The sequence below is a fragment of the Microcaecilia unicolor genome, chromosome 7 (genome assembly GCF_901765095.1).
Source record: "Microcaecilia unicolor chromosome 7, aMicUni1.1, whole genome shotgun sequence".
Taxonomy (NCBI): Eukaryota; Metazoa; Chordata; class Amphibia; order Gymnophiona; family Siphonopidae; genus Microcaecilia; species Microcaecilia unicolor.
Window position 1 is genome coordinate 54481000 of NC_044037.1, and position 27587 is coordinate 54508586.

The 27587-nt window shown below is 42.6% G+C and overlaps 1 protein-coding gene across 1 annotated transcript in view; it reads left to right on the forward strand.

Moving 5' to 3' along the window:
- LOC115474990 (sodium/hydrogen exchanger 2-like) overlaps window positions 1–27587 on the forward strand; it is a 105993-nt gene that overhangs the window by 32757 nt on the left and 45649 nt on the right. Inside the window, exons 5-7 of the mRNA XM_030210732.1 lie at window positions 1851–2047; window positions 12160–12249; window positions 26894–26964. Coding sequence (XP_030066592.1) covers window positions 1851–2047; window positions 12160–12249; window positions 26894–26964 — 358 coding nt within the window. The remainder of the gene's footprint in view (window positions 1–1850; window positions 2048–12159; window positions 12250–26893; window positions 26965–27587) is intronic.

The window sequence follows — 27587 nt, forward strand, 5'->3', positions numbered from 1 at the left end:
AATGCTAAATAGTAGTAGTAGTAGTAGTTGATCACAAAAAAAAACCCAAAAAGGCACACAACTGCTTACAAAACAGTAGATAAAAAAACAACAAAGCAGTGGAATCAAATGCATTTATTTGGAATAATACCCGACGTGGCCACGTTTCGCCTTCAGGCTGAGTCAGGGGTACAAACTATCAAAAGTGTATATAAGTATATCATATACACTAGTACATCCAAGTGCCTGGATATGGTTGGCATTAAATATCTGGGAATAATGCTGGCAGCAGCTAAAAAAAAACGCTCACTGCCACCAGCTAAATATCTACCCCTCTGCTTGTTTAAAATATTGTCTTTGAGAATTTTTCAGTGACAGAATATCTTTATAATTGCGCCCTTTCTTAGCTTTTCCCTCACCCTGGTTCATACATTTTTCCTGACTGTGCATGGTGTATCTCAGCAGGCTTCATGTCTGTTTAGATATAGGGTCCTAAAGCCTGCAATAACAGCATCACACAGCCTCAAATCAGCAGTGAAGGAGAGAAAATGCAATAAATATATTCAGAAGAGTGAAAGTGTACCTACTACGAGCTCTATCACTTTTTGGAAGCACCCCAGGAAGCTAGGAGCAGACAGTATCAGAAGCTCATAATTGTGGAATAAATGCAAATTACAATTTCTGAAGGCACAGTCTCTTATGGGTAACATCTTTTTCTCCGAGGGATTCAGCTGGGGTTATTATGGTGGCCATGCATATTACATTTAAATTGCACTCATGCTCACTGTAACTTATTATACAGCTTATTACTTGTATTGTATACAAGGCGAGTTGTTAAGTCTTTTTTTTTTTCATTCTGTTTTCATGGTACAGAAAAGAAATTCCTCCATTATTTGAAAACATCACAATTTTTCTCTGCTTTGAGGCTACAGCAAGACATTTTGGCACATAGCGTATGATTTTTGTTTGGCAACCACCTTTTCATTTATATAATATTTGCCCAAAGAGACTAATATGGTGAGTGGAGGGAGAAGGTTCTGGAGTCTAAACATTGCTCAATGGTGACACCTAGTGATCAGAGTTAAGATTTGTGGTTCCTGGCCAAGGGCTGTTTTGGACAGAAGATGTGAGCAAAGTAGTTAAGTACAGCTGGGTTAAACCAAGGAGGAAAATTTAAACCATGATTAACCAGGCAGATTTGGCAAAGCCATTGTTTTTAAGTAATAAGGAATAGATCTTCTTTTTGGGATACTGCTGTGTGCTTGTGGGTACTGGGCTTAATGGACCTTTGCTCCGACTCTGTATGACACATCTTATTAACCTGGGAGTCCTTTTAGAAAGGCGCACTAACGTTTTTAGTGCGCGCTAAAAATAAGCATGCGCTAAATGCTAGAGATGCCCATATATTCCTATGATCGTCTCTAGCATTTAGCATGCTCTAATCATTAGCACGCACTAAAATCACTACCCCATCTTTGTAAAAGACCCCCCCCCCCCCCCGGTTAGTTGCGAGTGAGTCCCTCACTGTCCGGAGTCTGTTCTGACTTGAAGCCACATCTGAATCTTAATCTGGAGTTGTGAATGAAGCTTCAGGACAAAAGATTAACCTACAAAAATTACTTTCAAAACTGTGCACCTCCATAGGCAGGTCCATTCTAACTGCTGTATTTGGTGTTATTTCAAGCCCATTATGAACTGCATTAAAATAGCAAGTGATCCTTTGCCCCGTTTCCTCCTAAGTAAGTTGACAGCACTTGTGCCTGCAAAGCTGAATATTATCCAAACCAATTAATGAGGGAACATAGGACCGTATGTATTTCTGTGTTTGTATTTTTCTGCTGAAGATTTTCCATGATTGTTTTGTATTGTAGGTGTCCTTGTGTTGACTTTTGTCATTAATAAATGGCAGATGAATGCAATCACCAGCAAAGACCAGTTTATCATAGCATATGGAGGGTTGCGTGGAGCTATATGTTTCTCCTTGGTGTTTCTGCTCCCTCCTTTATCCAGAAAGAGGCTCTTCAATGCAGCATCAACAGTTGTTATACTTTTCACAGTGTTTGTCCAGGTAGGCACTAGTATTTCATACTCCATAGACATAATTGAGCTAATATACCACATGGAGTGAACAAGTTGCCTAATAGGCACAGCAGGTTGAGAACCGGGAGGGGGGGGGGCTGGGTTCAAATCCTACTGTGGTTCCTTGTGACCTTGGTCAAGTTACTTAACCCTCCTTTGCCCAGACAGCAAAATATGTCCTATACCTAAATGTAAAGGTGTGAACTAAATGCTTAAAATGAAATAAATGTAAAATTCCCAGGTGGTCTGGCATAACTTTAATGATGTTAATGATCCCCGCAGCACACCCCCTGGCTTGCGGTGAGGGAAGGGTTATTCTTTAGTTGTAGAGAACTTCAAGCACAAAACTGCAGGATTTGTAAACGCTTACAGTACAATGTGAGCCATCAGTGCTGATGATCCAGATATGTGCTGCGAATCCTGGGAAGACAGGCCTAGGATAGTGGTTCTTAAACTGGTCCTGGGGGGGTTCACCAGCCAGTCGGCTTTTCAGGATATCCCTAACGAATATGCATACATAAATCAAGGTTCACACTCAATAACTAGTTGTATCAATATAATCTCAAATTTATTAACAACTGTATATATATTGCAATCTATTTTTCTTTATTAATTCAATTAAATAATACCTAAAATTTTACACCAGGATGTGAGTGTATGTTTGGGATAAGTTGATTTGATTTTATAACAATGTGATACGTTTGGTGTAAAATTTTAGGTATTATTTAATTGAATTAATAAAGAAGAATAGTTTGCAATATATATACTGTTGCAGTGCCGTACCGAGGGTGGCTGAAACCCGGGGCGGGTCACCGCTGCGCACCCCCCCGGGTACAGCACAGCGCACCCCCCCTCAGCGCGCACCCCCGGAGCGCATTCTTACTACCATATGAAAGTGGGGGGTGGGCGGGAATGCCGATCCGCCCCGAGTGCACATCGCTGGGAGCTGCGTCGGCTCTGCTGGTTCCCTGCTCTCTCTGCCCCGGAACAGGAAGTAACCTGTTCCGGGGCAGAGGGAGCAGGGAACCAGCGGAGCCGACACCTCCCCAGCGGCGTGCACCCGGGGCGGACCGCCCCACCGCCCCCCTTCCTACGCCACTGTACAGTTGTTAATAATTTTGAGATTATAATGAATATGCATGAGGCAGATTAGCATACCTGTGACCTCCACTATATACAAACCTTTCCCAAGCATATTCATTAGGGATATCATGAAAACCTGATTGGCTGGTGGTCCTCCAAGACAGGTTTGAGAATCACTGGTCTAAGTAGTTTTGTACCAATGCAGGGGTTCTCAGGCCAGTTCCCAGGACAAACCTAGGCAGTCAGGTTTTCAGGATGAATATGCATGAGATGGATTTGCAAACAATGTAAGCAGTGCATACAGATTTATTTAATGCATGTTCATTGTCAACTTCCTGAAAACCTAACTGGACAGGTGTATCCTGAGGACTGGGTTGGGAACCCTTGGATTAATGGGACCTGTTTAAGGCTTGCAATTGTGCTAGGTTTTTGGATTAGTGATTTCAGCTCTCATGCTATTAGCACTGTTCTAGCACATGCATTTGCTCCCACCCGATGATCAAAGCCGGCGAGCACATGCATGCAAAACAGGGCATTCCCTATTCCTCCCTAATGCTCAGTGGGCAGCACGCCAAACAAGGGCACTGCTCCTGCAGCAAATCCTATGCCAGCTCAGAGTTGACGTTAGGGTTTGCCAGGGCATTGGGGAGGAATGGGGAGACCCTGTCATGCATGCATTTGCATGCTCACAGGCTTCCCCCCCCAAGTAATACCTGGTAGTCCAGCGGGACCCTATTGCCCCCCTCACCCTGGTGGCCTTGTGATGCCCCCCAGGGGCATCACAAGTGGACCTCCAGCCCCCCTCCATACAAACCCTCCCCTATGTGTTCTTACTTTTGATTGGCTGAGAACAGTGATGGCGAACCTTTTAGAGACCGAGTGCCCAAACAGCAACCCAAAACCGAATTATTTATCGCAAAGTGCCGGTACTCATTATGGGCGGGGTCACCACATATGACTCCACCCCTATGATAGCCACACCCCTTACACCAGCCATGGCGCATATAAACAGACATCATTGAAAATATTATACTAGTGTAGGAGAAAAAAATAACATGATTTTCTTCCATTATAAATCATTTCTGTAAGCTGTTACAGCTCCAGTATGCCCAGTGCAAAATAAGACAGCAGATGTAAATTCTCCAATTCGACATATTCCAAACACTAAAATGAAAATAAAATGATTTTTCCTACCTTTGTTGTCTGGTGATTTTGTTTTTCTATCCATATTGGTTCTAGTTGCTGATTCTGCTGCTCTCTATCTGTTCTCTTAACTCCATTTCCAGGGCTTCCTTTCCATTGATTTCTTTACTTTCCTCCTTTCTTCTTTATTTCTTGCCCTCCATCCATGTCCAGCAACCATCCTCTCCCCTCCAGCCACAAATGTCCAGCAGCCCTCCTCTCCCCACTGCCCTACCTCCCAGCACCCGGCAGCACCCACCATCAGGCCTCCTTCCCACCCAGCAGCACACAGACAGCACCAGGCCGGCCTCCCGCCCTCCCTCCAACCCAATGAGCATCAGGCTGCCCACCCGTCCGTCCTCCCTCCCTCCCTCCCAGCACCAGGAACCCCCCTCCTCCTAAAATTTAAAAAGCGTACCTCCTCAGTCGGGGTTGGCAGCGTGCGTCGGCAGCGAAGCGCCTGTGCTTTGCTCGACGCGCCTTCGGTCTTCCCTGTCTCTCAAGCTCTGGTCCCACCCATAGGCGAGACCATAGCTTGAGAGACAGGGAAGGCCGAAGGTGCGTCGAGCGAAGCACAGGCGCTTCGCTGCCACTGCCGACGCACGCTGCCTTAACCCCGACTGAGGAGGTATGCTTTTTAAATTTTAGGAGGAGGGGGGTTCCTGGTGCTGGGAGGGAGGGAAGGAGGGAGGGAAAACGGGCGGGTGGGCGGACTGTTGCTCGTTGGGTTGGAGGGAGGGCGGGAGGAAGGCCGAAGCCGCCGAACTGGGAGGGAGAGTGGGCGGACCAGCGATGGTGACGGCGCACGTGCCAAGGGAGAGGGCTCTGCGTGCTCTCTCTGGCACGCGTGCCATAGGTTCGCCATCACTGGCTGAGAACCTGGAAGTAGGTGTGCACCTGTCAAATCTGACGAATGCTAGTGATATTCACTACTTCCATGCTAAAGGCAAGTTCTTTATTGGCAATTACACAGATTTACACCTAACCTTAGGTTTGAGCAGTTATGCTCCTAACTTTAGGTGTGTAATTGCATATCCCTGACCCGTGCATGCCCCGACCAAGTCCACACCCTCTTGTGGTTGCATGTTCAATTTGTAGAATTTTGGCTAAGGGCGGTTATGCAGATAACAGCAAATTAGTGCCAATTAGTGCTTCTTAACACCAATTAAAACCAATTATTGGTTGTTAATGCCAATTAGCCAACAATTATTAAATTATGTTATGTGCATAACTGACCCTATTCTATAACTTGTGTGCACAACTTTGCATACAGTTTTACAGTGCATATATGTTTTTTTTTTAGCCATCAGTGTCACTGTTAGTTTTCAAGTATTCATAGCTTGCTGGATTGCCAGCATTTATTTGTAATTATTTTCAGAGTAATTTTGTACTCTCCTTAAGCTAGCCCTTAGCACAATTGAATGCAAAACTCAGAGAAAGCCTTCTCAAAGTGCCACCTGGTGGCAGAAAAGCTATATTTGCATGCTTTCAAATTGTTAAAGACATTTGTTTTTTGTGAGGGAAACAATACAACTGCTCTGATAGTTCACTTAGGGGCCCTTTTACTTAAGTGGCGGTAAGCCCACCGCGGGCGCAGTCTGGAGATACCGCCTGCTCAACGTGGGTGCTGGCGGTAGTTCTCTCCCCAGTGCGCGGCATTTCCCGTTCTAGCAGAAATATTCAAAAAATATTTTCGCAGGACGGTAATTGGACAGCGCCGCGCATTACCCGGTTACCGCTGGGTTAGCATGAGAGTCCTTACTGCCACTTCAGTGGATGGTGGTAAGTACTCCCCCCCCCCCGCATGGCCGGCCATGTGGTAAGACCTTACTGCATGACCATGTCTTTTTTTTCGGCCTTTTCACCATAGCTTAGTAAAAAGGCTTCTTAAATAGAGAAATAAAAGTCAATAAACTAGTTGCAGATGACACTTCTTTGATGGATTCACCTCATACACCTGTGGTAAGTTTCAATAATTATCCTGTCACTTGGGCCAGAAGGGAGCAAGATCTTGATTCCGTCACTTCCTGGTGCAGTGAAATGCATAGACTTGATGTCCTGTTCTATAATAAGAGAAGCAGCATATCCCTGTGAATCAGGAGACCCACTAGGCATCTGAGGAGTGGTAAGGGATTCATGCAGATGTGACATGGTTTAGTGCCATGTGTCTCCTGAGTCAGGCAGTGAGATTTGACATCTCTGTGTGCCAAAGATTAATTTTTGATATGTTCCTGGCAGGCTGAATGGCGTGCAATGGAGAGAGCAGCACTTAGACACAGGTTGACAGTTTTAAGATGCAAATGAGGGTCAGGAATTGAAAAGCCCAGGTCTCTTGGCAGGTCTGTTCATGCAGAGACTCAGTGTGGCTTTGATAGAAAAGGTTATTGTGCGGCGGTGCTTCCATTCTGAGGAAACTAAATAAAAGAATTTCCAGGGCTTAGGAAGAGGCTTTTGTGCGATCGAGCAACTCAAAAGCTGATGTAATCTCCGAGTGAACGGATGACAGAGGTAAAAAAAAAAAATCCGTGGGTGCGTGTCAAAGGAATGACCCTTTGACCTTGGTTAATTCAATAAAAACTCAGTCACTGATGAATGGGGGACTAGTTTGATTAAAAACCTGAGCCAAGATGCATCTGACATCATCTGGTTACTGTTGACTGGAGTGACAATAGCTACATGGTTTTATTCTCATTTGCTGGATATGGAACTTAGGGGTCCTTTAACCAAGCTTCAGTAGGGCTACTGACGCTTATTCACGTGCCAATCTGGCACTACTGACATCTCACTACAGGAGTTGGCGATAATGCAGCCCCCAGCATGTGCCTTTTCTGGCATGACAGGAAAATATGGTGTTTTTTTAACCAGGGCATTACCCGTCGGTAATCGGGCAGTGCCGCGTGCTGCCCGGTTACCATCGAGTTAGTGCGGGAGCTCATACTACCTCCTAAATAGATGGCAGTAAGGACTCCCCCTGGAAATGGCTGCATGGCATGTGTTTACTTACCATGCAGCCATTTCCCTTTTTTGGCTTTTTACTTGCTGTGGTAAAAGTGGCTTCGGTGTGCAGCAAATCATAAGCACATATAAGTACATAAGTGTTGCAATAAGTGTTGCGAAGGTCCATCAAGCCCAGTATCCTGTTTCCAACAGTGGTCAATCCAGGACACAAGAACCTGTCAAGATCCCAAAACAGTACAATACATTTTATGCTGCTTATCCCAGAAATAAGCATTGGACTTTCCCAAGTACATTTTAATAATGGCTTATGGACTTTTCTTTTAAGAAGCTAGTCAAACCTTTTTAAAAACCTGCTAAGCTGACTGCTTTTACCACATTCTCTGGCAATGGATTCCAGAGTTTAATTACACGTTGAGTGAAGAAATATTTTCTCCAATTCATTTTAAATTTACTAAAATGAATCTTCATTACATGTCCTCTAATTCTAGTATATTTGGAAAGAGTAAACAAGCGATTCACATTTACCAGTTCCACTCCACTCATTATTTTATATAACTCTATCATATCTCTCCCTCAGCCATCTTTTCTCCAAGCTGAAGTGCCCTAGCCATTTCAGCCTTTCCTCATAGGTAAGTCATCCCACCCCTTTATCATTTTTGTTGCTATTCTCTGTACCTTTTCTAATTCCATTATATCTTTTTTGAGATGCAGTGACTAGAATTGCACACAGTATTCAAGGTGTGGTCTCACCATGAGCGACACAAAGGCATTATAACATCCTTGTGTTTATTTTCCATTCCTTTCCTAATAATACCTAACATTCTAATTGCTTTCTTTGCCGCTGCAGCACACTGAGCAGAGAGTTTCAAAGTATTGTCAACGATGACTCCTAGACCCTTTTCCTGGTCGGTGACTCCCAAGGCGGAACCTTGCAGCACATAGCTATAGTTTAGGTTCCTCTTTCCCATATGCATCAATTTGCACTTGCTCACCTTAAACATTATGTGCCATTTGGATGCCCAGTCTCCCAGTCTAGTAAGGTCCTTTTGCAATTTTTCACAATCCTCTTGCGATTTAACAACTTTGAATAACTTTCTGTTGTCGGCAAATTTAATTACCTCACTAGTTATTCCCATATCTAGATCATTTAAGACATAAGCATCGCCATGCTGGGACAGACCCTGTGGAACCCCTTCTCCATTGAGAATAGACCATTTAACCCTACTCTGTTTTCTATCCTTTAACCAGTTTTAATCCACAACAGAACACTACCTCCTATCCCATGAATTTCCAATTTCTTCTGAAGTCTTGCATGAGGTACTTTGTCAATTACCTTTTGAAAATCCAGATACACAATATCGATCGGCTCACCTTTATCCAACATGTTTGTTCACCCTTTCAAAGAAAAGTAATAGATTGGTGACACAAGATTTCCCTTCACTAAATCCATGTTGGCTTTGTCTCTTTAATCCATGCTTTTGAATATGCTCTGTAATTTTGTTCTTTATAATAGTCTCTACCATTTTGCCCAGCACCGACGTCAGGCTCACTAGTCTATAAAATTTATATCCCACAATAGTGAACATCATACACAAATTACAATAACAAAAACAAAATATGAGGCTCATTTTCAGACAATATAAACTAATACATGTGTGTGTGTGTTTCCCCCCCACCTTTGAGGATTGAATGTAACCTTTTTTTGTGATAGATCAGCTGCATTGTCTCTGGGTTCTTTATCTGCTCTTCTTTTTCTTCTTGTTGGCATTTTAACTATTTTTCTTTCTATGTATTGTTTTAATTTTTGTATAAATGTAAACCTTGTTGTTTTTCCTTCTATATGTTTATGCTTATTCATGAATTTGCTTTATCACACAATTTTGGAAATACCAAGTCCAGGCGATTAGCAAAAGGTGTAGGATAGGGACAACACTCACACAGTATAAAAGAAAAACACAGAAAGTAAAATCCACAAACAGCTCACGCATCTGCCACTATCATCCACCCATCAGTGCTAACCAGTATGAAAAGCCACGGTAAAAATAAGTTTGTAGTTTTGGCTTAAATGCAATAAGAGATTTTTCTAAACATAAAGTCGGGGGCAGATTGTTTCACAGAGAAGGCGCTAGGAACAAAAAAGTGCTGTTTCTTATAGATTCCCATGAGCCTTTTTAGGGGGAAGAAGTACCAGAAAATGGTCACTGAGAGAGTGTAACATGTGTGGGAATATAGGGTATAGTTAAACCGAACAGGGAGCCAATGGAGGTGGTAAAAAATAATAAACTAAACTAAATAGATTTGCTTAAACATTTCAGGATATAATACAAGAATAATCTGCTGAAAAGTACTGAGTAAACAAATATGCCTTTAGATGTTTCTTAAAAGCCTCAGTTGGGGAAGTCATTTTTTTTTTGTTACATTTGTACCCCGCACTTTCCCCACTCATAGCAGGTTCAATGTGGCTTACATATTATATACAGGTACTTATTTGTACCTGGGGCAATGGAGGGTTAAGTGACTGGCCCAGAGTCACAAGGAGCTGCCTGTGCTTGCAGTGGGAATCAAACCCAGTTCCCCAGGACCAAAGTCCACCACTCTAACCACTAGACCACTCCTCCACTCTTGTTCAGCTGGCAGCTTATTCCACACCTGTGGACCTGCTAAGGAAAATGCTCCCGACTAGTCTTGTGCAAAACTTGAATCTTTAAACCAAGGGTGCATTCTAATCTTATAGCTCTGAGGCACTTATATATTCTAAGCATCTGTGTTAAATCTTGTGGCATTATATTCTGTATTGTCTTAAATATTAGAAGAAGCAATTTGAATTTGACTTGAAAAAAAATTGACAGCCAATGGAGGCCCATCAGAATTGGAGAACATACGAACATAAGAGTAGCCATACTGGGTCAGACCAATGGTCCATCTAGCCCAGTATCCTGTTTCCAACAGTGACCAAGCCAGGTCACAAGTACATGGTAGAAACCAAAATCGTGGCAACATTCCATGCTACCAATACCAGGGCAAGCAGTTGCTTCCCAATTTCTGTCTCAATAGCAGAGTATGAACTGTCTTTGGGACACTAGCAGTAAGCTTTCTGGGCCAACTATTGGTTTTGAGAATACCCCAAATACAGAATAATGCAATAATCAAATATTAGCAAAAGCAAAGATTTTAAACAAAGTATTATGGAACCAAATGTATCAGCTAAACACAGGATGTTAAACAGCAATTAGAAAATAGTGCAAAAATGTGGAGAGAAAGACCTCAGTACAGCCTGAATAAACTGGAAATCTGTTTACAAAATAACTGATCTTTAAAGATCAGTTAAAAAATAAATCTACCGGTCAACACACTATCAGGCAAAATGTTTTTGTTTTTGTTTATTTTAACAAAAAATGTCTCAAAACACCAGCTGCTATAAACCAAAAGCAATGCAAACTATGTCTGGAAAATAGACAAAAATGTTCAAATTCCGAGTTATCTGTGCAAGTCCATTGCTACTCCTTAAGGGGTCCTTTTATAAAGGCGTGCTGAAAAATGGCTTGCGGCAGTGTAGGCGCAGGTTTTGGGCACGTGCCGATCAACTTTTTAGCGTGCCTGTAAAAAAGGCCTTTTTTTGCCTAAAATGGACGTACGACAAAATCAAAATTGCCGCGCGTCCATTTTGGGTCTGAGACCTTACCGGCAGCTGTTGACTTAGTGGTAAAGAATCCAGGCGGTAATGACCTACGCACGTCAGATGCCACTTGACACATGTTTGTTACGCGTGGCTGAAAATAAAAGATATTTTTCAGACACATGTATCGGACGCGTGCCAAAATTGAAATTACTGCAAGAGCCACGTAGTAGTCAGGCGGTAACTCCATTTTGACACGGGTTGGGTGCACGTAGATGCTTACGCGGCTTAGTAAAAGGGTCCCTAATTGATGCTTTCACAAGTCATTGTAACTATTCCCAATTTGGATCATGGGTGGAGCATCGTGTTGGGAGTAGCAGTTGCTTTGCTCCTCCTCCTGTCTAGTTGTAGCCTAGCTGATTTCTCCTTGGTGGTACACTCACAGTCCTATCAGTGCTTGATGTGTTTGATGGTCCTGAGCACTATTCCTAAATACAGTTTTTTTCAGCTATTGCTTTCCTGTCCTATTCCTTTTCAGTCACAAACCCAAATGTTCAAATATAGGATGTTGCATTTGTCTCAGATCTGTTCAGGATCTTATTCTTCACTTAGGGGCCCTATTACAAAGGCGAGCTGAAAAATGGCTTGCAGTTGTGTGGACGCATGTTTTGGGTGCATGCAGAATCATTTTTCAGCGCACCTGTAAAAAAGGCCTTTTTAAAAGTTTTGCCGAAAATGGACGTGTGGCAAAATGAAAATTGCCGCTTGTCCATTTTGGGTCTGAGTCCTTACCACCAGCCATTGACCTAGTGGTAAAGACTCATGCGGTAACCGGGTGGTAATGGTCTACACGTGTCAAATGCCACTTGGCGCTCGCCCAATATGCACGTCAGAAAATAAAAATTATTTTTCAGATGCGCATATCGGACAGGCGCCAAAAATGAAATTAGCACAAGAGTCACGCGGTAATCAGGCAGTAACTCCATTTTGGAGCACGTTGGGTGCGTGTAGACACGCAGCTTAGTAAAAGGACCCCTTAGTTGTTTTGGACTGTTGACAATCATGGCTTGTCTCTGCGCCACTGCCTCCTCCTGCTCCTCCATATGCCCTCTCATTGCCATTGGGCTTCCCCTCTTCCCTGCTGTGTCCTCTCATGTCTTCTTTCCTGCCTTACTCTCCCCTCCTCTCCTCCTTCTATGACTGCTGGACTCTCCTGTATAAGTATGTAAAATTATTCTTTTTTTTTAATTGGTGCTTAACAGGGGATGACAATTCGTCCTTTGGTTGAATTATTAGAAGTCAAGAAAAGAAGTGAAACTCCCATTACTGTGAGTGAACAGATTCACATTCGGGTAAGTTGGATTTAAATTTTTTTTATGATACGACTGCAAATTGGCATCAGCTGCAAAAACCCAGTGAAAATTTTGTAACAAGGGATAAATGTGCAGCCTATAGTTGGAGATATAATGAAAGTAGCTAGGAAAATAAACACTTTTGCTATTAACACAATCTGCTATCCTTTTGGGTCAGGGGGGTACAGCGACTGGGTTGAAACTGAGCCAATCAAACATATGGCGTAGTGGTCCTCAGACAGGAAAAAGTTAAACAGCTTTATAGAAAAAATAGTCTAATAGTTATTACTGTTTCCAAGTTCAAAACTAAACTAAAATTAAATCTAATTAGTGTCAATAATTGCTTGTTAAAAAGCCAATTATTGGTGTTAATTAGCTCATTAGTCAATTAAATTACGCAAGCAAATTGGGTGCACGTACAATTTTTGTTGACTTTTATAGAATTAGGGGGTAAGCGTGAATTCTATAATGGCATCTGGGTGCTCAGATTCCATTATAAAATACAAGTTGGCAGCTTTATGGAGCAACTGGTGCAGGAGCCGACGAGAGAAGGAAAAATTCTAGACTTGGTCCTTAGTGGAGCGCATGATCTGGTGAGGGACGTTATGGTACTGGGGCCGCTTGATAACAGTGACCATAATATGATCAGTTTTGACATCGACTTTGAAGTAACTGTACAAAGAAAGTCAAATACGTTAGCGTTTAACTTTAAAAAAGGAGACTATGATAAAATGAGAAGAACGGTAAAAAAAAAACTTAGGGGGCAACTGAGAGAGTAAAAACTGTACAACAGGCGTGGACACTGTTCAAAAATACCATCCTGGAGGCCCAGGCCATACATATTCCGCAAATTAGAAAAGAAAGACGGAAGTCCAAAAGACACCCGGCCTGGTTGAAAAGTGAGGTGAAGGAAGCTATTAGGGCTAAAAGAAACGCCTTCAGAAAATGGAAGAAGGAACCATCTGAAAATAACAAGAAACAGCATAAGGAGTGTCAAAGCAAATGCAAGGCGCAGATTAAGAAGGCCAAGAGGGAGTATGAAAAAAAGATAGCATTAGAGGCAAAAAAACATAGTAAAAATTTTTTTCGGTATATTAAAAGCAGGAAGCCGGCAAAAGAATCGGTTGGGCCGCTGGATGACCGAGGGGTAAAAGGGGCGATCAAGGAAGACAAAGACGTAGCGGAGAGACTGAATGAATTCTTTGCTTCGGTCTTCACCGAGGAAGATTTGGGTGGGTTACCGGTGTCTGAAATGGTATTTCAAGCGGACGAGTCGGAGAAACTTACTGACTTCACGGTAAACCTGGAGGACGTAATGGGGCAGTTCGGCAAACTGAAGAGTAGCAAATCTCCTGGACCGGATGGTATTCATCCTAGAGTACTGATAGAACTGAAAAACGAGCTTGCGGAGCTACTGCTAGTGATATGCAACTTATCCTTAAAATCGAGCGTGGTACCGGAAGATTGGAGGGTGGCCAATGTAACGCCCATTTTTAAAAAAGGCTCCAGGGGAGATCCGGGAAATTATAGACCGGTGAGTCTGACGTCGGTGCCTGGGAAAATGGTAGAGGCTATTATTAAAAACAAAATTACAGAGCACATCCAAGGACATGGATTACTGAGACCAAGTCAGCATGGCTTTTGTGTGGGGAAATCTTGCCTGAACAATTTACTTCAATTCTTTCAAGGAGTGAACAAACATGTGGACAAAGGGGAGTCGGTTGATATTGTGTATCTGGATTTTCAAAAGGCGTTTGACAAGGTACCTCATGAAAGGCTACAGAGGAAATTGGAGGGTCATGGGATAGGAGGAAATGTCCTATTGTGGATTAAAAACTGGTTGAAGGATAGGAAACAGAGAGTGGGGTTAAATGGGCAGTATTCACAATGGAGAAGGGTAGTTAGTGGGGTTCCTCAGGGGTCCGTGCTAGGACCGCTGCTTTTTAATATATTTATAAATGATTTAGAGATGGGAGTAACTAGCGAGGTAATTAAATTTGCTGATGACACAAAGTTATTCAAAGTCGTTAAATCACGACAGGATTGTGAAAAATTACAAGAGGACCTTACGAGACTGGGAGACTGGGCGGCTAAATGGCAGATGATGTTTAATGTGAGCAAGTGCAAGGTGATGCATGTGGGAAAAAAGAACCCGAATTATAGCTACGTCATGCAAGGTTCCACGTTAGGAGTTACGGACCAAGAAAGGGATCTGGGTGTCGTCGTCGATAACACACTAAAACCTTCTGCTCAGTGTGCTGCTGCGGCTAAGAAAGCGAATAGAATGTTGGGTATTATTAGGAAAGGTATGGAAAACAGGTGTGAGGATGTTATAATGCCGTTGTATCGCTCCATGGTGCGACCGCACCTTGAGTATTGTGTTCAATTCTGGTCGCCGCATCTCAAGAAAGATATAGTAGAATTGGAAAAGGTGCAGCGAAGGGCGACTAAAATGATAGCGGGGATGGGACGACTTCCCTATGAAGAAAGACTAAGGAGGCTAGGGCTATACAGCTTGGAGAAGAGACGGCTGAGGGGAGACATGATAGAGGTATATAAAATAATGAGTGGAGTGGAACAGGTGGATGTGAAGCTTCTGTTCACGCTTTCCAAAAATACTAGGACTAGGGGGCATGCGATGAAACTACAGTGTAGTAAATTTAAAACAAATCGGAGAAAATTTTTCTTCACCCAACGTGTAATTAAACTCTGGAATTCGTTGCCGGAGAAAGTGGTGAAGGCGGTTAGCTTAGCAGAGTTTAAAAAGGGGTTGGACGGTTTCCTAAAGGACAAGTTCATAGACCGCTACTAAACGGACTTGGAAAAATCCAAAATTCCAGGAATAACATGTATAGAATGTTTGTACGTTTGGGAAGCTTGCCAGGTGCCCTTGGCCTGGATTGGCCGCTGTCGTGGACAGGATGCTGGGCTCGATGGACCCTTGGTCTTTTCCCAGTATGGCATTACTTATGTACTTATGTACTTATATGTGTCTACATTTAGGCACATCCACTTGTGCTATGACAATAACAGGCGTCAATGTGTGCACTTAACCATATAAATGACAGTATTTTCTAATCTATATGCATAAAGGGCCTTATTCTACAAAGGCTATGCTCCTAAATTTATTCTCTTAAATTACGAGCCTAATCTATGCTCCAAAAGTAGATTACACTTGTAGGAAAATAAATTTAGGAGTGTAAATTTAGGAGCATATATTTTAGGAGTATAACCTTGATAGAATAAGGCCTAAAATGGTGACACACCCGTGCCCCATTCATGCACCTCCCCTGTGAATGCCCCCTTACATTTACGCGCTGAGGACTAGGTTCTGTAAATAGAGCCTAAAACAATCAGTGCTAAATAAAATAGCACTCAGCACTATTCTATAAACCGAGCTTAAAGTTAGGTGCGGTTTATAGAATAGCGCTTAGCACCAGGAACCACAATTCCATTTAGGCGCTATCATTTACACCAATGAAAACCTGGTGTAAATCCCTGCGTGTAAATTAGGCATGGATCCCCCTAATTCTATAACAATGCACATAAATTGCGGCAATGCCCCCAACCTGAAAATGCTCTTCCCATGGCCATGCCCCGTTTTGAGATCACACACTAGAATTTACATGCGCCTCTTTATAGAATACACTTTAAAAGATGCACATGTAAATTCTAATTACTGCCAATTAGTGCTGATAGGGTCCCTTTTACTAAGCCGCATAGGCGCCTACGGGTGCCCAATATGTGCCAAAATGGACTTACCGCCCAACTACCGCGTGGCTCTTGTGGTAATTTCATTTTTGGCGTGTGTCTGATACGCACATCTGGAAAATATTTTTTATTTTCTGGCACGCATAGTGGACCTGCACCAAATGGCATCTGACACACGTAGGTTATTACTGCCCAAATTCTTTACCACTAGGTCTATGGCTGGTGGTAAGGTCTGAGACCCAAAATGGATGCGCGGCAATTTTGATTTTGCCGCACGTCCATTTTCCGGAAAAAAGAGGGCTTTTTTACAGGTGTGCTGAAAAATGATTCTGCGCATGCCCAAAACCTGCACCTACACTACCACAAACCATTTTTCAGTGTGCCTTTTTAAAAGGACCCCATAATTTCTTGTTATTGCCCAATTACAGTTTTGATTGGCTCGTTATTCAATAAAGTTGTGTACGCAAATTGGGCGTGCATCTGAATTTACACACACAACTCAAAGCACCATATATAGAATTTGGGGGTATGCGACTTGCACACTCACATTATAAAATACCGCTGAGCACACACATAGCAGTTACATGCATGAATGTTCCATTCAGGTGCGTAAGTACTAGTATTCTAGAATCTTAGTATGCAAATGGTGCTTCCATTCAGGTACTATGGTCATAGAATAACAGGGAAAATGCCAAGTGTTCCCTGTTGAATTAATTTGGTAAACTTGGTTCATTTCCTATATAAAATTAAAACAGCCTTTAAAATGCTGATGCAAAATCATTATTTGTGACCATCTCTGGGAAAACATGACTAAAGTCACCAGAAAAAGCCCATCCATCCAAAGTACTTAAAAACACTTTGGGTTGATTTTTATTACACAGGAAGTTAGCAAATTGTAGAATAGGGGCTCTTTTACTAAGCTGCAGTATACAGTGAGTCAGGGGCGTAGCCAGACACCCAATTTTGGGTGGGCCTGGGCCCAAGATGGGTGGGCAGAACTCCGTCTTGTCCCACAAGTGATTTGGTCTCTCCCTCTCTCACCTGCATGCCATATGGTTCTCAAACATACCCCCTCCCCTACATACTTTTTAAACAGCAGATTGTCACAAAACTCTGACTGTGAATACACACTGCTCATGTTGGCCCCACAGCCTTCCGTCTGATGCAACTTCCTGTTTCCGCATAGGAGGGAATACATCCGTGGAAAGGCTGGTGCGAGCACTATGTATCAGTTGCTGCTCGCTGCAGGTGAAGATCTGCTATTTAAAAAGTATGCAGGAGGGACAGTTGTTGGGAGTTTTTGGCTGGTGGGGCTTGGGGATCCCTGCCTCTGCCAGCCACATCATAGGTGTGCTGCTACTGGGTGGGCCTGAGCCCAAAGTGGGTGGGCCCGGGCCCATCTGGGCCCACCCTTGGCTACGCCACTGAAGTGAGTGGCCTTAGCATGCTCTAATGCAGTTTTTTCCTGCGCTAAGACCATTTTTACTGCAGCAGGAAAGTGGCCAATTTTCTATTTTTCCTATTAATGACCATGCACTAATGTTGCCATTAGCACATGACCATTAATACAAATTACCACCTATTTTGTAGGTTGTAAGGGCTCACACAGGGCCCTTTTTACCAAGCTGTGGCAAAAGGGGGCCTGTGCTGGTGTCGTCACGTGTTTGTGATGCGCCAAGGCCCCCTTTTACCACAGCGAGTAAAAGGTAGGTCTTTTTTTTCAGGAAATGGCTGTGTGGCAAGTGAAGCACTTACCATGCGGTCATCTCAGGGAGGACCCTTACAGCCACCCATTGAGGTGGCGGTCAGGGCTCCTGCGCTAACCTGGCGGTAACTGGGCAGTACATTACCGCTGAGTACACACCAACACTACAAAAATAAAAATAAAAAGACTTTTTTTATTACAAATATAATTTCTGTGGTGAAATATTTTGTAGTTCCGGATATGACGTGCTCCGGTTGAGGAACTATGGGCTGCTGTGGTAGCCCGGCAGTACTTCCTTTTTAGCGAGCAGTAAACCCGCGATTAGCTTACCACCGCTTTGTAAAAGGGGTCCACAGTAATCCTGTGCTAACCAGTTAGCCCACATTTTTGGTGTGCAGGTAGCATGCGCCAATTTGGAACTTAGCACAGGATGCCTGAGTGTGTCCTGCAGTAAGACATTTTTAAATTGCAGTAAGCGCATACTAGCACTTACTGCAGCTTAATAAAAAGGCCGCTAAGAACAGAACTCATTTTGATTTGGACCATGATGTGAATCAGGGGTGTAGCCAGACACCCAATTTTGGGTGGGCCTGGGCCCAAGATGGGTGGGCAGAAGAACTCCGCCCTGTCCCACAAGTGATTTGGTCTCTCCCTCTCTCGCCTGCATGCCATATGGTGTCTCAAACACCCCCCTAGCCCCATACCTTTTAAATAGCAGATTTTCACTGGCAGCGAGCAGCAACTAATACACACTGCTCATGTTGGCCCCATAGCCTTCCCTCTGATGCAACTTCCTGTTTCCGCATAGGCGGGAATACATTAGAGGGAAGGCTGGTATGCAGGAAGGACAGTTGTTGGGAATTTTCGGCTGGTGGGGCTTGGGGATCTCTGCCAGACACTTCATAGGTGTGCTGCTACTGGGTGGACCTGTGCCGAAAGTGGGTGGGTCTGGGCCCAACCGGGCCCACCCTTGGCTACGCCACTGATGTGAATATCAGCCACTTTCAACGTTTTGGATGTGTGACTTTAGTCATGTTTTGCCAGAGATGGTCATATGTAGGGACCTTTTAATAAGCTGCGGTAAGCACTAACGCATGCTTACAGGTTAAATACACTACTGCAGAGTGTGCTCAGGCATCTTGTGGTAGTTTTTGCGTATGCATGCACTACCCATGTGCTAAAAAATAAAGGGCCCTGTTTACTAAGGTGCGCTAGCATTTGTAGTGTGTAGACATCCATAGGAATTTTATGGGCATCTACACGGATAATGCCTGCTAATATTTAGCGCATACTGAAAATGCATGTGCGCCTCTAGCGCAGCTTAGTAAACAGGGCCCGTAATTTATTTTTTTAGTGCTGGGGCATATTTGGGGGCAGGGTATAGGTGAGGCTATTAGCGTAGCATTAGCACGTGAGGCCCTACTGCCTACAAAATAGGTATCAGTATGGGGTAAGGGTAATGGCCACATGCTAATGGGAAAATTAGTGCGCGTTCATTATTATAGAAATAGGAAACTTAGCCATTTCCCGGCAGTACTAAAAGTGCAAAGTGATGCATGTGGGAAAGAGGAACCCGAATTACAGTTATGTAATGCAAGGTTCCACATAAGGAGTCACCGACCAGGAAAGGGATCCAGGCGTCATCATTGATGATACGTTGAAACCCTCTGCTCAGTGTGCGACGACCGCTAAGAAAGCAAGTAGAATGTTAGGTATTAGTAGGAAAGGAATGGAAAACAAAAATGAGGACAATATAATGCCTTTGTATCGCTCCATGGTGCGACCGCACCTTGAATATTGTGTTCAATTCTGATCACCGCATCTCAAAAGAGATATAGTGGAATTAGAAAAGGTACAGAGAAGGGCAATGAAAATCATAAATAGGATTATGAGGAAAGGCTACAGCGGCTAGGGCACTTCAGCTTGGAGAAAAGATGGCTGAGGGGAGATATGATAGAAGTCTATAAAATAATGAGTGGAGTGGAACGGGTAGACGTGAAGCGTCTGTTTACTTTTTCCAAAAATACTAGGACTAGGGGGCATGCAATGAAGCTACAAAGTAGTAAATTTAAAACGAATCAGAGAAAATATTTCTGCACTCAATATGTAATTAAACTCTGGAATTCGTTGCCAGAGAATGTAATAAAAGCAGTTAGCTTAGCGGGCTTTAAAAAAGGTTTGGATGGCTTCCTAAAGGAAAAGTCCATAGACCATTATTAAAATAGACTTGGGGAAAATCCAGAATAAGCAGCATAAAATGTAATGTATTGTTTTAGGATCTTGCCAGGTATTTGTCACCTGGATTGGCCACTGTTGGAAACAGGATGCTGGGCTTGATGGACCTTCGGTCTGTCCCAGCATGGCAATACTTATGTACTTATGCCCTTAGCACAAGGGAACCCCCCCTCCCCCCTGGGGATAGCGCAGGCTACTTTTAGTGCTGTAGTGCTGTTTAGTAAAAGGGTCCCTTAATTTGAAATGTAATTTTACTGTTTTTATTTTTTTGCTTGTAGTCAATGTGATGTCATGTATTAGTAGTAGATAAAAAGGTAAAAATTAAAGCAGTAAACTTCAAAAATAAATCAAGAGAGAGTTTTTAAAATTGTAACTAATTTTATCATCACTTTCAATTTAGTAGAAAAGACAGATACAATATGCCAAACCATTATGCCTTTTAAGCTATTCAGATAAGCATGGGGAAAATAATGGTTGGAATATGATTTTTCCCTTAGAGACAATAGAAATCATAATTTGAAAAAGACTTTTTTTATTACAAATATAATTTCTGTGATGAAAACTCTTTGCCATGAATTCTCACTAACAAGGCAACAATAGCTATTTTCAAACCTTTATTTTTGAAGAAAAATAAAGTTTAATGATATTGTCTGTACATACTGGCATCAGATCTCCTAGGAATTGCTCAATTATGTTACAGGGTACCATTCAAAGTTAATACAGCGATTCAATAAGATGAAGTGGCTTTTCCTATAACAAAACAGGAAATGGATTCTTCTTTGCTAAGTCATAATAAGGAAACATTGCCTTAAATCCTTTTATGAGACAGTTATTTGAGCTTCAGCCTACTTTCAGCAAATTAAAAATTGCCAGAGTGGCAGTAAAGGCAGGTAAGATGTGAGATCTCAAGAAGGAGGAAATTATTATTATTTTTTCATTTGGATACAATCATTGATGGTCTTTTGGTTGGATATGGGCCGAGCATTGTCATCATCCTTTGCAAGATTCATTACATGGCTACAATAGGCACTCTTCTTGACGTAAAGGCACTCAGGATGACTGTTGAGAGTGGGCTGGGTTTAACGTTACTGCTACATTTGTGAATATGACGTGAATTGTGCCTGACTCTTGGGATAGGGATAATGCATAATGTCATGATTGCTCTTAATGCCTCCCTCCAAGTGCATCCTTCCTAGGTTGAGGGAATCCTACTATCTGTAGATAAGTGGCCCAAATTTTATGTTATTATATTCAAGTGAACACTGCAACTAAACTACATCAATATTCACAGGAAACTGAATATACCAAAACTCACATAGTTTTGTGAGTTTTATTAGTGAGGGTCCCGCAGGTTTCCGGCTCCTTCTACATCTCTCTTTCTCTTGAGGTGTTACAGTGGTGGAAATAAGTATTTGATCCCTTGCTGATTTTGTAAGTTTGCCCACTGACAAAGACATGAGCAGCCCATAATTGAAGGGTAGGTTATTGGTAACAGTGAGAGATAGCACATCACAAATTAAATCCGGAAAATCACATTGTGGAAAGTATATGAATTTATTTGCATTCTGCAGAGGGAAATAAGTATTTAATCCCTCTGGCAAACAAGACCTAATACTTGGTGGCAAAACCCTTGTTGGCAAGCACAGCGGTCAGACGTCTTCTGTAGTTGATGATGAGGTTTGCACACATGTCAGGAGGAATTTTGGTCCACTCCTCTTTGCAGATCATCTCTAAATCATTAAGAGTTCTGGGCTGTTGCTTGGCAACTCGCAGCTTCAGCTCCCTCCATAAGTTTTCAATGGGATTAAGGTCTGGTGACTGGCTAGGCCACTCCATGACCCTAATGTGCTTCTTCCTGAGCCACTCCTTTGTTGCCTTGGCTGTATGTTTTGGGTCATTGTCATGCTGGAAGACCCAGCCACGACCCATTTTTAAGGCCCTGGCGGAGGGAAGGAGGTTGTCACTCAGAATTGTACGGTACATGGCCCCATCCATTCTCCCATTGATGCGGTGAAGTAGTCCTGTGCCCTTAGCAGAGAAACACCCCCAAAACATAACATTTCCACCTCCATGCTTGACAGTGGGGACGGTGTTCTTTGGGTCATAGGCAGCATTTCTCTTCCTCCAAACACGGCGAGTTGAGTTCATGCCAAAGAGCTCAATTTTTGTCTCATCTGACCACAGCACCTTCTCCCAATCACTCTCGGCATCATCCAGGTGTTCACTGGCAAACTTCAGACGGGCCGTCACATGTGCCTTCCGGAGCAGGGGGACCTTGCGGGCACTGCAGGATTGCAATCCGTTATGTCGTAATGTGTTACCAATGGTTTTCGTGGTGACAGTGGTCCCAGCTGCCTTGAGATCATTGACAAGTTCCCCCCTTGTAGTTGTAGGCTGATTTCTAACCTTCCTCATGATCAAGGATACCCCACGAGGTGAGATTTTGCGTGGAGCCCCAGATCTTTGTCGATTGACAGTCATTTTGTACTTCTTCCATTTTCTTACTATGGCACCAACAGTTGTCTCCTTCTCGCCCAGCGTCTTACTGATGGTTTTGTAGCCCATTCCAGCCTTGTGCAGGTGTATGATCTTGTCCCTGACATCCTTAGACAGCTCCTTGCTCTTGGCCATTTTGTAGAGGTTAGAGTCTGACTGATTCACTGAGTCTGTGGACAGGTGTCTTTCATACAGGTGACCATTGCCGACAGCTGTCTGTCATGCAGGTAACGAGTTGATTTGGAGCATCTACCTGGTCTGTAGGGGCCAGATCTCTTACTGGTTGGTGGGGGATCAAATACTTATTTCCCTCTGCAGAATGCAAATAAATTCATATACTTTCCACAATGTGATTTTCCGGATTTAATTTGTGATGTGCTATCTCTCACTGTTACCAATAACCTACCCTTCAATTATGGGCTGCTCATGTCTTTGTCAGTGGGCAAACTTACAAAATCAGCAAGGGATCAAATACTTATTTCCACCACTGTATATAGGTTCTAGCATAGGACATCCTCATCATCTCCCCTCTTTGCTAGTGCCCCTATGCTTGTAGTTAACAAATTCTCTGAAAAAAAAAAAGACCAGCGCTTAGGGACAGAGAAAGTACCTGTATATATTATGTAAACTGCTTTGGTTGTACCACTGAAAGGCGGTATATCAAATGCATGACCCTTACCCATATCCCTTCTTAAATAAAATTGAAGTGTACTATTAAAATATAATGCTGATATTACATGTGTAGCCCGATAGGGCTTATTTACTCATTTTGGGGCCCTTTCACTAAGGCATGGTAGGCCTAACACTGGCTTACTATGTGCTAATAGGGCACTGCCATTGAGTTTCACACTCAATGCATGCTAATCCCACACTGAAAAATATTTTTATTTTCCAGAGCGAGAGACGTGCCCAAGGATAGACAGTAGGCATGCCTGTGCTAATTGGGTAGCACGGGCACATTACCGTGTGTTATCTGATTAGTGTGGGAGTAGTGCAGGAGCCCTTACCACCTCCTAAACAGCTGGTGGTAAGGGTTCCCGCAGTAATGGTCGTATGGATCATTTTGTGAGGAGAATTCATTGGTGTTGAGTTTATCAAAATATCAGGAGGCGGCCTAGTGGCCTGAAAGGTAATTGGGGAAGATAGAGAACAGGAGAGAGGAAGGATTAAGGTTCAGTTTGTGCACTTTAATACTCTTGCTTCAGCCACTCTGTCAATGAAATTTGTTTGACCCCTGAGGCAGGCCTTTGTGCCAAAACATGGCCGTGTTGGGTCTGTTTTATGCCTTTTATTATATAGACTCTTATATTTAAAGGGTCGGTTTGATGCCTTTTATAATGAAGATTTTTATATTTTGATTTCCTCTTTGTGTCCACCTCACTCTTTTGTCTCATTGCTCATGTTTGCGTGAGGGACCTTTCCTCCTTTTTTCTTCTTTTGAAATTAGTGTATAGCCATTGCAAAATAAGTATGGTATTGTGGCCATTTTACCACCATGCTAAAAGTAGCTGCAGTGCATGGAAAACCCATGTGCTGACACCAGCTCCGGCCACTTTTTAGCTAAGTGTGTGTGTAGAGAAAATGCTTAGCAAATAGGTCCCAATAGAAGCAATCGTATAATAGGACGCCATCATTTAGGCACCATAAGAAGGCAGATAATGAGCCTATTCTATATAGACACTTACATGTATAAATGTCCTTATAGAATACTTGCATGGCATTGTTTCAGTTGGTGCAAAATAGGCTCGAATCCTGGGCTTAAGTGCTAGTCTATAAATCACGCCTAACTTTAAGTGCGGCTTATAGAATAGTGCTTTTTTTTGGTGTTGATTTTTGGTACCATGTATAGAATTCATCCCTATGGACCTAATTCTATGTATCGTGCGGAGTAAAAATGCGCAAATCCTGTAACTGCTATGTGCAGTATATAGAATATGCTTACACAGGAAAATGATCATACCGATTTACATGCAATATATAGAATACACCTAAAATGATGTCGATACGTTTGTGCATTGTGACATCATAGCGCTCTTATATGCAGGGACATTTCTAGAAAATGCCTCAGCACAAGAAGAGCAGGATGCCTAATTTTAGTCCTCATGACAATCAATTATTGGCTGCACTGTTCCTCCGAAAGGAGGAAAGGTATTCCTTTATTAGAGAAGGAGCTGGGAAAGGATGACTGCCCTCTACAGCTAAGCAAGAGAAATATGCATGTGACATAGCTGTGAGACCTTGAAAAGCACGTTTGCCTAAAAGGTTAGTGCAAGTTCCTAAAAGAGCTAAGCTCTAAGTCTAAAATACTATAATTAGAATATGCATAAATGCTGAATACATGCTGTAATGAAAGTTGCAGATATTTACGCCAAGAATAACCCGGCGTAAATATATGCACATATATGTACGTGGAAAGCAATGTATTCTATAATTATGTGCAGAATATTGAGGAACGCCCATGTTGAATTATGCGGAATGCCTCTTTTAATCTATAGGGCCCTTTTACAAAGGCACATAGGTGCCTATTTGCATCCAACGTGTGTCAAATTGGCACTACTGCCCAGCCACTGCGTGCCCCAGGTGGTAATTCCATTTTTGACGTGTGCTTACCCGGCGGTAATTGGCAGTGTACACATGCTGCCGCTTACCACCCTATTAGCGTGTGAGACCTTACTGCTAAGTCAATGGACGGTGGTAAGGTCTCAGCCCAAAAATGGATGCATGCTTGTTTTTATTTTGCCGCACGTTCATTTTCTGGCACAAAAAGCGCCTTTTTTCCAGGTGTGCTGAGCAAATGGACCCGCACGCTTCCAAAACAGGTGCCTACACCAGCACAGGCCACTTCTAGGAGCGCCTTAGTAAAAGGACCCCTATGTGCATTAAAATCCAGGCATATTCTATAAACTGCTACGTGCGGAGAACAGTGTGCATAGATTCCAACTAATGCTTATTAGTATTCATAATTGTTTGTTAAATAATTAACTTACGCACGTTGTTTTAGAATACGCTTGGATTTATGCACAGTAATCTATGTGCGCTATATAGAATCCAGGGGTATGTGTGCAGTTGTAGAATACTATCACTTATACATGTAACATGATTGGTTAATTGGCCCTTAATTGGTGCCTAACTGGGGCTAAGTAGCAATGATTGGCATTAACTACCATTAATTGGCAATTATTATCAATTAGGCACATAAGTGCATTTGGCACCTATTCTATAAATTTCTATAGCACACATCTGAAAGGGGGGTTCTTTCATGGTGAGGTATGGGTAGGTCATGGGAGTTGGCGCATGCTTTCTAGAATTCGGTTACTTACAACAGCCGTATATAGGTCTGAATTATATAATTGGCGCTGAAAAAATAGCACTAAGTGCTATTCTATAAACGGTGCTTAAAGTTAGGCACCGTTTATAGAAGAGCACTTAGCGCTGGGAACTGCAACTACATTTTGGGCGTGACCATTCACACCAACAAAACCTTGGTGTAAATCCCTTGCTTAAATTAGGCACAGATTCCCCTTATTCTATAACAATGCATATAAATTCAAGGAACACCCTGATCCACCCATAGACATGCCCCCTTTTTGGACCCATGCGTAAAATTTAGATACCTCTTTATAGAGTTACCTTCTATATCAGGGTGTCTCAACCCAGTCCTCAGGATACCCAAAATGCAGATGCATGAGAATCATTTGCATGCATTTCCTCCATTGAATGTAAATGTATCTCATGCATATTCATTGTAGATATCTGGAAAACCTGATTACTGCCGGCACTACAACAATAGAAAATATTTTTGTAGTGCCAGAAATAGCGTGCTGGGGGGTGGGAACTACTTCCAAGCTGCTGCAGTAGCCCGGCGGTAGTTCCTGTTTGGCACGCAGTAAACCCGTGGTGGGTTTACTGCCAATTAGTAAAAGGGCCCCTAAGACTACAGAGTACCAACTAAGCGCAGTTATGTGCGTAATTGCAAAGTCGTGCCAATTAACATCAATTTTCACCAATAGTTAGCGACATAAATTTATCAGTGAAGTACATGCATACCTGTAGATATTGTATAAGCTGTGCACATAAATTTGCATGCTGAGTGTACAGTTGGGAGCACAGGATTATAGACTGAGTGGGATAGTGCACAGTTTTACAAATACATACAGTATCTGAGCTTATGAAACAAATAGGATCCAATTGGATTGATTGTCATTACATGGCATTTAGAGTTTCAGTTTAGGATCAATATGTTAAAAATACGGTAGGAAAGTCTTTGAGATTGTTCTTCCTGCCAGAAGTTAATGTTTTCTTGTCTATAATCTGATTCATTTTTTATAATCTAAACACAGCATATATACTTATGACACAATATGGATAGTTTCATTTTTCCACTAATGACTTACAATGGCGTTCATAAATGTTAACATATAAGATGGTTTATCCTGTGATATACAAAGCATTAAAATATTCATAACTGCATAGCAATGATTTTCTCTTCTGTTTTAGGTTTTGGATCATTTGTTGGCTGGGATAGAAGACATCTGTGGCCACTGGGGACAGTATTACTGGAAAGACAGGTAAGGATGTACTAATTGTGATGGAATACTTTGGATTTAAATTAGGCTCCTGATATATGTTTACGGCACTTCACAGGCACAATCAGGTGTATATTCAAAAATGTGTTAGTGTAACCTGTAAAATGAGGGAGGAAAATATTAATGTTATAATAGAACTGGTTCTTTTCAACCCAGACAGAAAGAGGTTTTACAGCAGCAAGTATGAATAGCTATTCCGTATTCTCCTGTGACCTACTACTACTACTACTATTTAACATTTCTAAAGCGCTACTAGGGTTACGCAGCGCTGTACAATTCAACATAGAAGGACAGTCCCTGCTCATAGCAGAATCTGTTGTGAGACTGAGGATTGCCCTTTTCATTGAATAGTTATTTATAAACCTCAATAGGCCCTTCCAAAACAGTGTTAATAATATCATTAAAAAAGGAATGTAAACACCCTCCAATCAGGGGCGTAGCTATGGGTGGGCCTGGCTGGGCCCAGGCCCACCCAATTTCAGCCCAGGCCCGCCCAGCGCCAGCCCCAGCACCCATTGCTGGCCACTGCTGCTTTTCCTGTTGAGCAGCAGGGCCGGCGCTACAAAAAGAAGAAGCGCTAACGGCGCTAAGGACGAGAAATGTTT